General features: G+C 40.0%; 2 protein-coding genes across 2 annotated transcripts; both read right to left on the bottom strand.

Moving 5' to 3' along the window:
- Positions 1-1,182: 1,182 nt before the first annotated feature.
- On the bottom strand, positions 1,183-7,079 carry LOC145491735 (insulin-like receptor). Its single transcript, XM_081470984.1, has 4 exons — positions 6,512-7,079; positions 4,614-4,767; positions 3,192-3,337; positions 1,183-2,754 (listed from the first exon to the last, which is right to left on the bottom strand). Exons 1-4 carry the CDS (start codon positions 6,658-6,660, stop codon positions 2,331-2,333), a joined length of 873 nt encoding a protein of 290 aa, XP_081327110.1. The 5' UTR covers positions 6,661-7,079; the 3' UTR covers positions 1,183-2,330.
- On the bottom strand, positions 6,548-16,610 carry LOC145491731 (uncharacterized). The gene is made up of 10 exons (XM_081470979.1): positions 16,501-16,610; positions 16,340-16,383; positions 12,761-14,647; positions 11,818-12,078; positions 10,472-11,238; positions 9,360-9,528; positions 8,605-8,648; positions 7,876-8,004; positions 7,086-7,267; positions 6,548-6,633 (listed from the first exon to the last, which is right to left on the bottom strand). The coding sequence occupies exons 3-9, from the start codon at positions 12,900-12,902 to the stop codon at positions 7,106-7,108; spliced, it is 1,674 nt and encodes a 557-aa protein (XP_081327105.1). The 5' UTR covers positions 12,903-14,647; positions 16,340-16,383; positions 16,501-16,610; the 3' UTR covers positions 6,548-6,633; positions 7,086-7,105.
- Between the last annotated feature and the right edge of the window lie 22 nt (positions 16,611-16,632).

Raw genomic sequence — 16,632 nt, 5'->3', positions numbered from 1 at the left:
TCGCACTTTTTGTTAAAGTAGAAAAATGATATTGTTTTTGAAACATGCTAAAAGTGTTAGCAGTCATTACATTATTTCAACACTTTTTAGAAGCAGTTTTCAGTTTCCTATTATTTCTAGTTGGACTGGTAATATTCTTGTTTCGGGGTAGCCATGAGGCTTGAGTTTTAATTAATGGAGTGTTAACCTTAGCATAGTAATTTGTTAAAGAAACAAAAGTTGGTTTTTGTAAACAAGGCATCTTTAATAAATGCAACATTACACTTTAATCTCCAGATCACAAAAAACGAGGTATATTTTATCCCTTTTACAAAATTATTGAACTTGTCAAGGCTAATCAAGACACAATGTGTATTTTCAATTAACGTTGTTTGTTTACAAGCATGGCATTCTGCAAACTGACAGCGATTACTATAATCGTTCTTAACACTTACAGCTGTATCTTCAACTAAGGGATTGTGCAGATTCCTTCCTGGAACATTATTCAACTTGCCGAGGATGAAAAAATGATGATAAAGTGATATTTTCCCTTAACATTGTTCGTTTACATCCATTTCATCCCGGAAAGTGCTCTTTAAAGTCTTCCCTGACAATTATCTTAAGCTAACGGTTTATACAGATAACAATTCAAACATTATAATTTAAACCTCCAAGCCAGCTCCGTGTTTATAACCTTCTTAACATTATCAATGACTGATCCAATGTGACTGGTAACTATGTCAAGCAACTTTGGATAATATATTGTTTCGTGGTTTTTATGGCAGATTTTTAGCAGGACTATGGCAGTTTTGTTCCAGCGAGCCTCGAAATTGGAGCGCGAAAATATGTTTTAGTGAGACTACAGCATCTTAGCTGCTATGATTGATAAGTGCGTTGTATGTTGAAAAGCTCAATACAACATGGCTGCCTTAACTGCCTCTTGGACGTGATAGCGTGTGTTAAAATAACCCATTTAGACTCCCCGAGTGTAAACATTTCGGCTTCTCGTCTCATGTTACAAATTTTAGAAGGTCGTAAATTGTGATTTGATGTTAATTTTTTTTAACTTATTTATGTACGAGTAAAAACATCAGGACTTAAAGTAAATACTAAAATTGGATTAATTACATTGTTAAGATACTAATCTACTACTAATTAAATCTAATAATAGCAAAAATAAAATCAATAACAAAATGCCTGTTTTCCATGAATGCCGTGTGATTAATTGACTTATTTATTATCAAAAAGGAAACCCCTGCAGCCGGATTTAAAACTAGCAAGAGTTTGTGCTTGCCGCAGATTGGTAGGTAAGGTGTTCCACAGCACAGCACCACTATAGCTAAAACTGTTTTTTTTTTTTCTTTTTTTTGGAAAATTGGTTCGGGGTAGTGGAAGAGCTAGTTTGCCCTCACAATCCCTCAAGGGAATAGGTAGATATTGCACTCCGATCAGTAAACATTGATTTCAGATAATCATGGCAAGATCATTACGTGATTTATAGACCATAGTGGCTGCTTTTAATTCCCGTTGAAGATTAAGTTTTTGCCAGCCAAGTCTAACGAAGAGATCATCCGCATTGGTATCATATGAAGAAGAGGTCAAAGTACGCGCAGCGCGATTCTGTAGTTTTTGTAGTTTAATGGAAAGAGATTTATTGCATTTCCCCCATACGACACTACAGTAATCGAAATGAGGTTGAACTAAAGCATTATAGATGTATGGGAGCGTTTCAAAAGAATCAAAAGACCTGCTTCGATTTAAGATGCCAGTGCAGGATGCAATTTTTTGAAAATATGTTCGATATGTACATTCCAAGTTAAGTTTTCATTTATATATATATATAATTTATTTATTAGGCAATCCAAACATTTCCTTCCTTTGCAAATCTGTATCTGCGCTTCCTAAGAAGTTAACTTTTACTTTTTGTTGACTTTTACTGAGGGTGGAGGGGTAGCATGTGAAATCACTTCCGTCCACAGTATACAATTTTCGTCCACATCTGCTATCTCACAATACCTCATTCGATGGGCTTCGCGCATGAATGAGCTAAAAATGGGGGGGCTCAACGTGTTCTGTTCTGCTCTTTTTATATAACAGGCTATCATTGCAACAAGACGAAATGCTAGGAACAACCTAAATTTTAGTTTAAAGTGCTAAAAAACAAGCTCGGTGGTCCCAATTCTTTTTTATCGAATTGTGTTAAGCATGATAAGATGCAACTTTTTGCAAAATTAAAGAAATATTCTGTGGAGAGGGTTCAGAGGCAACTTAAATTTTCGAACAAATTAGGGTGCCTCTGAACCCTCTCAACGGATTTGCAAAAACTAGTGTAATTCCCTTCGTCTTCAATCTCAAATGGTAGTTACTCTTAGTCGTGCATGCCCCTTGGCTTGTATATCGCTGGTGGCAAGGCCTGTGTTCCTTGGAATTGGCAATGTGGGTTGTTTTATCCCGCAAGTAGAAAGATATTCATAATCGTGTGTTGTCGCTAATGTTGACAATTGACACTGGTTACTACTCCCATTGCAAGCAACTTTTTCAAAGGCCCCCGTTGTCTCTGAAGTTGGCAGTGGGAGTTTCTCACTTGCCTTGGTGACAGGAAATGTTTTACAGTGATCTGTCTCAAGCGAGCGCATCTCACATGAACGAGGGGTTGAGACTTGTTGGTATTCGTGCTCTGTTAGGAAGTCATAAAAGCACGTCTCTTCGCTATCCCCTCTGCGTTGGCAAGGTTCTTCCTCAGTCTCATTCATCAACAAGGACTGCTTTGGTTTTCTGAAATTGGAAATTGTTCTGAATAAGCGTGTGATACATCTTGATAGGCGAGTTACTTACGTATAGGCTCATAAGTTCTGTTTGTGGTTAAATGAGAGGCTCCATAAGTATGTTTTATCATTCATGTCAGGAAACTATATATATGTTGAACCACAGACGAGAACCATCACTAAATTTTTTACATCTAAGATCTCAGCCAGCAGTTAAAAAACACGTAAGTAAAACACCATAACCACAGCACGGCAAACGAATGCATAAGAATTGTCATGCTCGCCGCTTGTTTAACCGATATCATTTTGATTGACATTTTTTCTGAGCTTCTAATTTCAATTTGTAAACTCGCAACCTGGCATCTTTAATCTAATGGTTATTTCGGGTTGCCAGCGCCCTTGCTTTTCAAAACTTTACCCATATGACGTTGTTGTCCAGTAACGAACCTGCATGTGAGGTCTTCAAATAAAGCAATACACGGTGGTCTGTGTTTGGGATTGTATCGCCAACACCGCTGCATCGTGTTGTACATCCAGTCTGGACAGGAATTTGGTTTGTGTAACAACTTGTTGTTTTGAATATTGGGCAAAATCTGGGGGGAAAAAATCCAAAAATGCCCACAATAATGACGTAAGAGGAATCATACTCAACCTCTAAATGAGCACAAAGGAGTCAACACTCCAATGAAGTCTTAGCTGATTTAGGCTCGTAAATGGATTGGTCGAATATTTAAGAGTCATCGTTATGTTTGTCTGAACTGAAGGGATATTTTTCGTGGCAACAATGTTTTGATAAGCGTGGTCTACGAAAATCGACGTTTCTTTATTTCGTCCATTTTAACATCCCTTCTGTTATAGAAAATTTAAGCTAGATTTGTTGAGTACCTGAGTTCAAATGAAAAGTACGAGTTAAAGACGGCAGATCCAAGATGACGGGCTGGCGACATGCCATTGACGTGTTTTTAACGATAGTAGATACCATTTTGTGCACACATTTACATCAAAACGTTTCATTACCATATTAAGTCAAGTTTGCGTTCAAACCCGGTGGCCCATCAGGCTGAGACGGATCTCTAGTTTCCCTCTGGAATGCTAGTCCATCGCAGGGTTACCCCAGTAGTACTGAAATTCCCTGGAACCCATTTATACACTGGGTGGAGAGAGGCACCGGGAGAGAGCCCCTTGCCCCATGACCTCACAGTTACAACAAAACGTCATGAAGTACCAATCAGGTGTCGAATGTAATAAAGACACACAGTTTTAGACAGATTTCAATTAGTTTTCATGGGAAGAGGCCAATGCATAGTGGATCCCTTATTTTTCAAATTTTCACCTGATTAGATTCATCTGGAGAGAGAGTGGAGAGGTTCTTTTCTGCTTTCAAGTCTCACGTAGTGATTGAAACCCTAAACCAAAATTGAAGATTGATTTTACGTCTGCTTCGAGGAGGTGCGGTGACCTCATGGTTAGTGTGCTCGACTCCGGGTCGAGCGGTCCGGGTTAGAGCCATTGTGTTGTGTTCTTGGGCAAGACACTTTACCCTCACCGTGCCTCTGTCCAGCCAGGTGTATAAATAGGTACTGCCAAATGGTTTTGCTGGAGGTAATATTTCGGACTAGCATCCCGGGGGTCCCAAATAGGGGGGAGTAGAAATACCCTAGTCGCTTCATGCTACAGAAATCGGGATAAGCTCCGGCCTGATGGGCCACCTGTGGTCGTGTGCAGATTTTCATTCCTGCAGCTGAGATAAAAGCCTCGAGCCTTTAACAAAAGTGTTTATTTTTCTGTCAACTTGCTTGTCTATTAACGTTTAGAGAAGGAAACTTAAACCCTAACTCGTTGAAATCTTTCATACAAATATGGAATTACCTCATCGTTGGAAATGTGGAAGTAAGGCAGCGTTCGTTCTCGAAAACGTGCACCATTGGTGAACGCCGCGTAAAGTTCCCATGCTACCACACCAAATGACCATACGTCACTGGCGTGACTGTAACGTCCCTGTGAAATCACTTCCGGTGCACTCCTATAAAAAGCAAGTTACTTTTCCTTCAGTTGGACATCTTGAAACACAATAGGTCATCATACTATCTCCAGTAAGCGACGAATAGCTTAGCAGATCTGCTCAAATCGCGGTTTAAACAGGGTACAATAGTCTGACTTACAAAAGTCTCACTTACGGTATGGGAACCGACTCTAACAACCCTGCAGAAACTAAAAATAGGTTAATGGGGCACCATTGAATCTGTTTTTTTTGTTGTTTTTTTTTTTCCTGTTGTCACCGAACCTAACAAAATACATTTTTGAGCTGTGGAGATATTTTGAATGAAAAACAAAACAGGACAGATCAATTTTACTGACTCGTTTGTCTCACGATGGAATCACTTTGAGAGGTCGATCGCTACGTTTGTACAGAAGCTCACGAAAACAACAAGAGCAACAGCTAACCAAGGACCCATGCAGGAATTCAAATCAACTGCGATTTTACCCTTTATCAAAGGTGTATCAGAGGTTCTTCGCCGCTGCCTACAACAACAAGGTGCACGCATTCTCTTTAAATCTGACACAACTCTTAGGTCCTACTTAGTGGTCCTACTTAAGACACCCTTGAACCAACAAAACAAGACGGTGTTGTTTATAAGATTCCTTACGAATGCGGCAAAGTGTATATCGAAGAAACAGGGAGAGCTACGCAAGAGAGGATAAAAGAACATGACAGTGACATACGACTTGCTCGTACGCAAACCTCTCCAGTTTCAGAGCACGCCAGCAAGACTGGGCATTTACCCATTTGAGACAAAGTCAAGTTCACTGATCGTGACCCTCACTGGGACACACGCAGGGTCAAGGAAGCTACCCATATAATACTTCATGCAAATAACATAAATAGAGATAGTGGAATCGAAATTCCTGAAGCATGGATACCTAAAATCAAAAAGCACAACAGCCGGTCAGTTACAATGCAGACCTATGCATGAGGGAACAGCGTCACAAAGTCGGAGTAAAAATGAGGATCGAAATGCACCAATAGCAGCGAACCAAGGTGCTACAAATAGCGACACGCAAACAATCGACCTCATCGCCTGATGAAGACTAGCAGTATAGCAGTCGAAACGTCGCGATCAACATCTCAGAGTGACTCCATCGTGAGACAAACGAGTAAAATTCATCTGTCCTCTCATTTATCTGTCATTATTCACCACGACGAATAATAGACACATCTTTAATCACAATAATAACACAATTATTATTGAATTCGACCACCTCTGACTTCAGCGGATCGGAAACTTTGCTCGGTCCGCATATTTTTTCAAATGATACTATATACCCAGCCTCAACCAATAAACAGTAAGTATTACATACAAAGTAAGTTTGAGACAAGGTGGCGCAAAGCAGTTTCCAGCACTTTCCAAAAATTTACGCTGGCGCTGAACCCCATGTAAAGAACTTTGCCAAAAGATGCGTCTTATCCTGCTTATCAAAATTCGATAATACAAAATAGTGTTCACCGTGCTTGGTTTTGAGTTATTAGCAGTTAACAGTAAAATTAAAGGTGTTTTTAGCAGTTCATAATGTTGCTATGGCAGCATATTATGTCACGAAAATTATAAGAACGTGTTCACTAATGATTGGGCATTTTTATGCTACATGATTGTAGCTTCCAGTGATAAAAAGTGGATATAATGATGACACAAAAATCTAAGTCTTGGAAAGTGCTGGAAACTGTTGCCAACCACCTAAAAGAAAGTAACCATCAAGGTTCCACTAACCAGCGAGTAGAGTCAGGAGAGATGTCTGTACTAACCACCACTGACTTACTGGTGTCTTTACCGCGTCTCATTTCAAGAGACTTGGAGCGACCAAAACGGATTATCTGCACCTGTAAAACTCCCTGTTCAAAAAAAAAATTGTTGTTCATAAAAAGTGAATAGCTGAGGATGGTCACCGAAATATTACTAGTTCTTAGGCTAATTTCTTCCGGTCGAAGCGTAAATAATTTTTCATAGCCAGTCGGCACGAAGTAGTCGATATTGCAATGGTGCAGTGTTTGCAAATCTTATATAAATATAAGCTACTAAACTTTGCAGCTTTAACATTTACGTACCTTAGAGCAATTTGGTATGGCCTATCATTGTACTCAGAACTTGATGCTTCCATGGCAATTGTGTTTTGAGAAACATTTTTTTGAAACATTACGCGGGGTATTTATCGTCAATTATAACAAAGCCAGATGATAACTTGTATAAATCTCTTTATGGAAGTACATCTGCAATGTTTTTTTTTTTGTTTTTTTTGGAAAAAATTGTCTGTTGAGACAGTCATTTGAACAGGACATGACATTACCTCCTCAAGCTCCACAACATTCACATTCTCGGCTCGAAGTGCTGTATGTACAATGTGGTTTTCGTGAAGGTACTGAAGAGCGCAGAAGTTACTTGAGACAAGAAAGTGACTATGAAGGTCTCCTCGCAACGTCCATTGAGAACATACTCCTTCAAGTTTCCCAGAGGACTTGCCACTGAAATCTGAGAACCAGAGAAGATTTTGACTGAACAGAAAAGTACCATACAACACATACATTTATTAAAGTTAATGGGACAACTGAGGTACTACGCGCGCTCTGATTGGTCAATAGTTGCCAAACCTGTGGTCTATTGTACCGGCAAGCATATGATTCCCGATATGGTAGAAGTACGTGATAACTAGAGTACTCAGAACACTAGCGACAACAAAATTAACAGTTTCCGCCTTCACCATTAATAAAGTTATTGATTGATTAATTGATTTACCGGCTGAGTTATCAATAACACGAATATCTTTTCATTCAACATGTACATGGAAATTTGAAAGGAAAAACAGGACCAGAAGTTTGTCGCGATGCTATCTCTCTTCAGTGGCAAAAGTAGCTAAACGTTTTGCGCCGATTTCGATTACACTTGTGTTAAGAAAGACATTTTAAGCGCTTCCAGCGCGATCCACGGTCTGCGGAGGACGCATTTCGGACTAAAGCTGGGCTAGACTGATCAATTTAGGTTATTAAAAAAGCAGGGAATATATTTCTTTCCAGTTAAAATGAAGCTTATCAGCAGTTTTAAATTAATCAAGCTCAATGCATACTCAATATATTGCTTACCATTTCCATGACTCGAACAGGTGACTTTGTCATGCATAAGTTAATGCAAAGGTTGGGATGGTGAAGGTTAAGAAGCCTTTTGTGATGCAGTTCATCTCCAGAAATGATCCTTTCCGTTACTGAGCCACTCTTGAACAACGGAGACAACGTGTTACGTCTATAGCTATAAGTATATATCTCAAAACTAATGAAAATGATTTAAGACCATGCTAAAATTTCCTAAAAATGTAAAAATAACTATATACAAGTTACAGTCAAACCAGGTGCTCTGTTGATGGCAAACGTCCACCACAACAATAATTTGAATGACAGTTTGAGTGGTGCAGGTTGCATCCTGCGCTAGCAACTTGCTCAGCTCAGTTCGTACCTCCGCGTGGTAATGACAAGTGATTTCCAAAATGTTTCAAGAGTGCTGCAGTATTTTGAGGATAGATTTGCGTGTCTCTATGTTGAGGAGCCACTCAGCAACTACAACGAGCTTTTCGATCGTTTGAAAAAAGCTAAATCAGTTCTTCAAGGCGTTAACGTCAGTAAAGAACGTCTATTTGTTTTAGCGTGGAAGTGATTTTGACAAAATGTATGGAATGGGATTTTTAAGTAAAGTGCTTGTACCAACGCGCAACTTTCTGTGCGCCGGCACCTGAGCCTTGAAATTTTATAGATAACTTGGCTTCGGTAGCGACTTTAGTTGGGAATGTAACCAAATACCTTAGCTTTCTAAAGACTTACCTCTGCCTCTGTGATCGAATACGGACTACCTTCGCTAGACGAGTCTGAAATCAAATTTTTATCAAACTGTCAATTTAAAAACAGTAATAAATAAATAATTGTTACACAAACAAGATGTAAAGTAGCTTAAATCAATCAGCTTGAGTCGCGGTGGCCTCATGGTTAGTGCGCTCGACCCCGGAGCAAGCGGTCCAGGTTCGAGCCCTGGCCGGGGACATTTTGTTGTGTTCTTGGGCAAGACACTTAACTCTCTTTCCACCCAGGTGTCTAATGGGTACCGGCGAATTTAATGCTGGGGGAAACCTTGCGATGGACTAGCATCCCATTCAGGGGAAGTAGAAATACTCCTAGTTGCTTCATGCTACTGAAACTGGGATAGGCTCCGGTCTGACTGGCTACCCGGCGAGTAATTTGCATAGTCCAAAACAGCAACCACTAAGAAAACGCAGCTCAATTCAACATCGAATCTTGGCACAATTTTTCTTTCTTTCTCTCGCTTTAACTTCGCTATAGAACTCGTTGCGCAAGCAACCGCGAGAGCTTTATGCACTAGTCAGCAGGTTCACTAAAAGTCAACAGGAACCAAAGGAAGGAGTGAAAGGGTGAAATTCAAACTCATACCTGTAACTCGAAAATGACTACCGCATTTTCCGAATTAAAATGATGCGGTCATGGATCTAGTCTAAATTGCCATATAGACTGCTGATTACTAATGCCCCTAAGGGTAAAAACGCATCGTCTATAGGCGGTCTTACCTGTAATGGTTTTCATCACAAGTTCTGATACAACCGTTGCAGGTAGTAAACAAAACTTCCAGTCGTTCCCACCACCTCCTCCAATGTAAGCCTTTATTACGTGCTGCAAAAATTCCACTGCTCGTCTGTCAATCTGCAACTGCGACTCATATAACTCACTGGAGTGGGCCTGTAAGTTGAAGGAACAAAACCTTGCTGGCAATTAATTTCTTTTAGGATCGAAACGACGTTTTTCGTTAGTGTTAGTTGCTAAGCAGCACGAGGTAGCCCTGTAATGTCATGACGACGTGACGTCACAAGGACGGATGAAGGTGAAAACTTGTAACCATCAATTTAATTGAACAGTAAGAATTGTCAAGAAGATTCGCCACGATTCGTCTTAGGCAAAAATTAGGTGTTAATTTTATATTTAGTGTGGTAGAGCAAGGAAGAAGATCTATGTAACATGCATCTGACCGAAATGACTGAAACGTTACGAAACAAACGATTCAACTTTGACTGAGTCAACGTGTCAAAAATTAACATCCAAGAATTTTCTCTCGTTACATTAATTATCACAGGAGAGACCTGATCTAGTAAGTCACCTAATGTATGTTCATAGAGTTTACTCTGTGCGCCGTAATATAAACAAGCACACCATTTACAACCTTCTCAGAAACCCACAGGGTTATTTCGTTTAGGATTTATACCCTTTTTCATGACAGCCTTTTGTCTTTCCGGTGTTAGAGGCGCCATTGTAAGATGGGAAGAGAAAATCTGGATATGTAGTCATCATGTAATACTTCATGTAATCTCATAATTTCGAGTGCAATTTGTCATAAATAGACACGTCACAGTATCTTACTTCTAAATTGCACCAGACGAGTGATCGTATTGCAGAAGTTACAAGAACTGAGAGGCGTTTTCAGGGGCGTAGCTATGGGGGTCCTGGGATGCCCGTTACCCCCCCCCCCCGCCCCTTTTTGTAAGCCTTGTTTTAAGCAAACAACCTAAAACAGGTGGTGAAAACGAAATGACAATCTGGTGAGTACCCTCAATTTCACACAGTGTGATCCCTCCCCCCCCCCCCTCCTCCTTTGAAAAATCCTGGCTACGCCCTTGATCTTACTAACCTTTCCATAAAAGTACAATATAACGCAGTGAGCAGCGAGCCAGTTGTTCTTGTTGTTGTTCTTCCTTTTCATCTTTTTTACCCACTTAGGGTTCTTTAACTTGTGAAGGAATGATAACCTCTCACCATTGTCGCCCTGTGTTTCAATATTCGCTGGGCATTCATTTAGGAAAGCTCGTACATTTGACTTCTCTGATTTTTGAATTGGTTTTAATAAATATCTAATCGCCTCCTGAATGAAAATTATGGAAAACTGAAATAAGCTGTTCCCCTGGTTGGTGTACTTTGCCAGACAGTCTTGTAACTCTAACAACTTCGTCTTCTCGATGTCGACAGCAAAGAGCCATCCTTTGATTTGCTGGAATATAAGTAATGCTAGAATATGACGGTAACCAGACAGTCGTAATTCTTTTTCTTGAAGGCCCTCCTTCTGAAACGTCGCATCAGAAGAGCAAATGGACAACCTTACAATTTCCTCCACACCAAGCAAGTTGCTTTGGTTACTCTCGAGATTGTCGAAGAGCATCAGGCGATGCAACTGTTGCAGAGTGTACCTCACTACCTTGGGACTGACTCGATTGTGGCTAATTTGAGCCAGAGTCTCGTAAACGACTGCCCGGCTGCTAGAGTCTGGTTTTCGCCAGGACTCCTCCAGCGATGGAAGGACGTCTTGTATAATTAACTGCTCTTTCTTCTCCAACGATTGTCCCGCGGCATCGTCAAATGCCTTGATTGACTCTTTTACGTTTTTAAGAAATCCTTCCGCTCCTGAAACATAGGAGTCACAGCATGAGGAAACGTCGCAAGAGATTGCAAGAACAATTGACAGAAAAAAGGTAAAAGTGAAATTTACACAAGTTTAAAATGTTGCTCCACACTCGATTATGGGAACTTAGAACAAAAACACGAAGTTTTTGGTTATAACCATCGTTAACATGCTTTCTTAAAAGTTCCAAAGTGAACGAGACAGGCGCCATGGCGTAATGGCAAGGACATTTGACCCCAGTTCGAGAAATCCTTGCCCTAGCTGGTAGCATTGTGCTGTGTTTATAGGCAAAGTACTTTACTCTCACAGAGCCTTTCTTAGTCTTAAGGTTTACCGAAAGATGAGTTCCCAGAGAATAGCAAGGTTTTTAATTTCATAGGTTCTGATATTTACTCGGAGAAATTCTACTCAATAAGTTCGATCTGATTCAAAGCTTAGCCAATCTGAAGCATGAACGATCAAATTTAACTAATGAAGAAACATCGCTGTCTCAATCAGCAACAACAAAGATGGAATATCTTAGACGGGATTCTTTATCAAGAATAATTGACTAGCAAATTGAATTGAGTCTTACAGTCTACCTGTATCAACGACAATTCCATTTCCTGCAGATCCTGGGTTCACACTCTGCCCACGTTGTTGCTGATGATCCATTGGCGCGCGGGGAAGAACATCATGGTCCAAGCAACCATGCCTTTTTTCTCTCTCGCTTTGTTCTCGATCCTGATATCTTTCTTCTAAGCCCTCTCCTTGTCTTGTTGTTGTATGCTTCGTGACCTTTTGATTATTTTCCACTTCAGGTGGTAAGTCATAAATGTGATCTTGATCCGTTGGACTTGAAGCTACAAATATACCAGTCAAGATAGATGTGTTTGGTAAAATAAAGGTCTAAAGCATTTTTATTGGGGGGGATCTTCTGATTTTTCATTTTGTTTTTTATCATTCACTTTAAAATGGCAATGTAGCGCGCATTCAACAAGTATTCTGACGGTGCCATTGAGACGCTCACTGAGAGGAATTCGCATTTCACAATTTCACTGTACTGATTTTTTTTTTTTTTTATCTTTAAAATCCACAAATACAGTTTCCACATTATTAAGGAAAGGTACAAAGGTTATGGGTCACCATCTCAGGAGTTACATCGACTGAACAGATTATTATCATAGACAATAATGTTAGGGTACTCAATATTTGTCCCCTTCCTTCTTTTACAACGTTTATTTATTTTTTCCTCTTTAAGTTTATAAAACGTGAATTTTCTTACAGTATTGCGGGAGGAAGCAATTTATCTCAACAATTTCATGTAACACTGGAACTAGTAGTTAGCAAGCCAAATCTGAGAATTATTAAAGCGCAGACTGTTGCAAAAATTAAACTAAACTTGATACCTGTTTGACTCAACACATTCCTTTTTTTGTTAATGTTAATTCCCCTTTTTAGCCTGCCGGTATTCCAAGTGTGGTTCTTTCTAGTCTTAGACTGTTACTCACCGGTCATAGAATCGATTTTAAGAATGTTGCATACCTCTCGGCCCTGGTGGATGTGAGTAGACGTTACTTCCACCCCCAAAAACAATTGCGGAAGCCTGGTGGATATCGATGTGGTATGTGCTTCCAAGAGTCTTGTTTACGTCTACCACGGAACAGACAAAGTAGAAATGAAACATCACATAAAATGCTTTACGCAGAACACCAAGCCACAAGGCACAGAACCTTCTTCCAGTGCTTATTTTGAACACTTTTAAGATGCCTTCTAAGGTCGTATGACCTAGCGCATGCTGATGAATGCATGCTCAATGAAGGTAAAAAAAGAAACAAGAACTGACCATCGCGCAGGTACTTATCTCCTGTTTCTGTAGCATTCAAGGCGACTAGGAGAATTTCTAGCTCCCCTCTGGATGGTTACTCCCAGCAAACAATTCACCGGTACCCATTTATACACCTGGGTGGAGAATGGCACCGGGAGAGAAAAATGTTTTCTCTAAGAACATAACACAGTGACCTCAGTTAGGACTCGAACCCATACCGCTCGATCTAGACTGCAGCGCACTAACCATTAGCCCAGCGCGCCTCCCAAATTCAGTGCGGAAAAACATAATTAGCATGCGGGAGTTTTGGTCGCTGGCCAGGCTCCAAGATTTAAAAAATGGCGGAAATTTCGTTGTTCATGTAAACAAAAAGCTACGAACTTATTATTATTATTTTTTTATTTTCAAGTGAGTAGCAACACTTTCTCGACACTAATAGAAAGTTGGTGTAATGTTCTCTGCTCCATTGCAACCCTCGTTATTGTCTGATGTAGCGGTTTCAAACAGTTTTAGACGCTTTTGGCCAACAGCTTAGTGCGTTTATGTTCGTTCGAATGTTAAATAGATATTTTCATCGAAAGTTGTTTGAATTTGAATAAAGTAAGTCTGTGGTGGATGCGTGTATTTTTCCAACGCTAATTTTGATCTTATATTTATCCCAGGTTTCGTTAAAGCTAAATTTTACGGATGCTGAAGATCTTTTTGTTTTTCATTACATAGCAAAGCATTATACGGCTGAGACGTATTCTTCCTCCTAATGGGTAAACACGGCCAATTTCCTCACCGAAAATGACTCAGTAACCAGTGAACACAAATTAGTTAACCTGAAATATCCCAGTTTGCGTCGATCGAGGGACGAGACGACTACAAGCGTTTCTTGTTGTTACAAAGTAGCTTTACTTTAGAATGTATTTTTCTTGTCTTACAAAATGTAGAAAAATTGTTTTTCTTAATTCGAATGAGTTGAATCTTTGAAATATTTATGACCAGTAATTAATAAGACATTTTGAAGCCAGTGGTATGTAAAAAAAAAGGTTTTCAACAAAATTTAGCGGTTTATTAAAAATCGGCAATATTCTCAACACAACACCAGCTTGTTGTGACTGATTTTAGGGTTCCATCGTCTTGTACTTTGTAGATTAGAGCCATTTTTTTAGGCGTTAGGAAAAGAGACATAATTATTTCAAATTTTCAGCCAAACGTACAGAATTAGAACGTAACTGCCTTTATGAAAACAATGAACTAAAAGATTGCTTCTAGTCTGCGATTAGGCCATCCCTCCTTTTTTTTTCGTTTATTGCCGAGTGCCCTTTCTGATTTTGGGTCGGTCGGTCGGAAAAGGAAAAAAAACAAAACAAAACAAAAAAAAAAATTGGAAAAGGAGTGTGAAGCTACGAGGCCCAGTACCTCAGCATGATATCCGTGGAGCCTGGAAACAACAAGGTGTGGTTACAAAGTCAACATCGCGGCAATGGAGGAAGGAAAAAGTCGACGTCGTTGTAACATGTACATTGGATACAAGTTTCCTCATATACTTGGATCGTTGCCATGTCACCTTCCAGACTAATAATCTCCCCTACCAGCTCACTGTGACCTACACGAACCTGTACAAAAAGAAGAGTTTGAAATTTGCTGTCACTGTTTGCAGCTCAGCAACCCATATCCGTCCTGGCCAAACATGTTACATAAATACTGCGTACAAATGTATGTCAATGTTATGATACTGTAATGCAAAGTGAAACTTACCTGGTTTTGCAGGGTGCTACAAAAGTGCTGTTCCACTGATAGGCGAAGGGCTAGTGGAATGACTTGTAGTCATTACCGACTGACGCATCATCCACTGACACTATTCACTTGACTCTGAAGATGCCTTCTGCTCAGGTTGTCGATATGTCAGTCACCAACAGTAGCCAAGACGAACTACTGATACTCCTTGTTTCACACCATTTACTATTGTAGTTTATACTGTTTTGTTACCACAGGTTGTCATACAGGCAAGGACTAATGACTGTTTTCTTTCTTTTTTTTTTTTTTTTTGCTTATAATAAACTTTTAGAAGGTCCTTATTGCCATAAGTGGATCCAGACAAATTCAAAATCCACTAATCAACAAGACTAATGGAGAATGGTTTCATTGAGCACTACGGTTTTTATCACTTTTCAAACATACTTGTACATGTACAGCTGCCAAAAATAGCAGCGCAAATGAAAAATCCTAGATTGTCAATTGAACAGTAGCTAATCACATTGTGAGAATCAGTTTCTATGGTTGGGGTGCTGAGACTAAGAGCTGGTTGTTAACACTATGTATCTGTAAGTTGCCATCCAGTGGACAAGTGTTGCAAGACAGTACAGGGAGGAAAGGGGAAGGGAACCAAAAAGCAAATAGTGCAGGTACACTGTGGGGAGTTAGATTAAGAAGGGATGGGAAGTCAGATTCGCAAGGTGGTGAGAACTAGGAGCAGCAGGGGAAAGTTTTAAAACAATCCATGGTACTTTGCAACAAAACAGCAGCTACAGTTAGGGATGGCAAATGGTCCTTCAAAAATCATGGATCTCGCAAAATTTTCGCTGAATTTCACGGGTCTAGCAGTCTTGTTTATTTAGCAGTTATGTGTGTCTCACAGTCTTGATCTTTTTCACAGAGCGGTCTCGCGGTCTCAATTTTTTTCAAGGTTATGAAAGTCTCGCAGAACCGATTTGTTTAATTTATTTTTATAAGCTTACTAAATGACATATGAGAGTCTTAGAACCTGAACGTCTCGAGCTTGCATTTAAAACACGTGGAAGCCTCGGTCTTGCAATTGAAGAAGTCAACATGTCTCGGGCTTGCAAAGAAAAATGCTAGTCTTGCCTTCTCGCAAACTCTCAGAATGACCATTCACCACCCCTACAGTTGGAAACCACTGGTAAGGAAGGGGTGGGAACTGGGACTTGAAGCTACGGGAAGGAGGAAGTTCATACCCCTCCCCCCCCCCTCCCCCACTACTACTCCCCACTCAACAGGCCCCCTTCCCTTCCGGGAAAGTGACGTACGAGAGCCACACTGTACTGTAGGTGGCACATGCATATGCACAACTCTAGATCTAAGAAAATTCTGACTTCTCTCTTTATGCATAATTATGCAAGACGAGTTTGGTACTCCAAAGGACTTCAGGCTTTATTTGAATGCGTGAGTTTATGTAGATATAAATATTGACAACCCACAATCGGTTCAACATGACATAACTTAACTTCACTAGTAGTCAGTGACTTACATGTGAAGAAAGTTTTACTTTCGCTTAAATTTCTACTCACCAATTCGTACATAGCGGCTCCACTCATGTTTTCCGCTGTCACCACTACAAAAAAACAAAAGTAGACCGATATATTCACTGTAATGGGATATATGAAGACTGGAAAGGAAGAGTTGAGGAATTGCGATGCATATTAAATTAACCGGAGAAGTTTGATCTTACCGGGTCCTGACACAGCGAAGACATATCCAAACTTGCTCTCCTTCTCCTGATCCTTGATTTTAGGAAGTTTATTCGCGAGATCCATTCCTCCAGCCTGTGTAAAACAGAGCGATTTTCAAAATCAAGTTTAAT

The sequence above is a fragment of the Orbicella franksi genome, chromosome 7, assembly GCF_964199315.1.
Source record: "Orbicella franksi chromosome 7, jaOrbFran1.1, whole genome shotgun sequence".
NCBI classification, from domain to species: domain Eukaryota; kingdom Metazoa; phylum Cnidaria; class Anthozoa; order Scleractinia; family Merulinidae; genus Orbicella; species Orbicella franksi.
This window is presented reverse-complemented; position numbering and strand designations above follow the sequence as displayed.

What these genes read in the sequence shown, in the direction of transcription:
- LOC145491735 (XM_081470984.1), bottom strand. Translation starts at nt 6,660, where the DNA reads ATGAACAACAATTTTTTTTTTGAACAGGGAGTTTTACAGGTGCAGATA. An exon ending in TCTCCTGACTCTACTCGCTG is followed by an intron (nt 4,768 to 6,511) that starts GTTAGTGGAACC and finishes TGCTTTTTATAG; the next exon opens with GAGTGCACCGGAAGTGATTT. An exon ending in TCCACATTTCCAACGATGAG is followed by an intron (nt 3,338 to 4,613) that starts GTAATTCCATAT and finishes TTTTCCCCCCAG; the next exon opens with ATTTTGCCCAATATTCAAAA.
- LOC145491731 (XM_081470979.1), bottom strand. Translation starts at nt 12,902, where the DNA reads ATGTTTCATTTCTACTTTGTCTGTTCCGTGGTAGACGTAAACAAGACT. An exon ending in ACATCCACCAGGGCCGAGAG is followed by an intron (nt 12,079 to 12,760) that starts GTATGCAACATT and finishes GTATATTTGTAG; the next exon opens with CTTCAAGTCCAACGGATCAA. An exon ending in CTGTTCGAGTCATGGAAATG is followed by an intron (nt 7,268 to 7,875) that starts GTAAGCAATATA and finishes TCTGGTTCTCAG; the next exon opens with ATTTCAGTGGCAAGTCCTCT.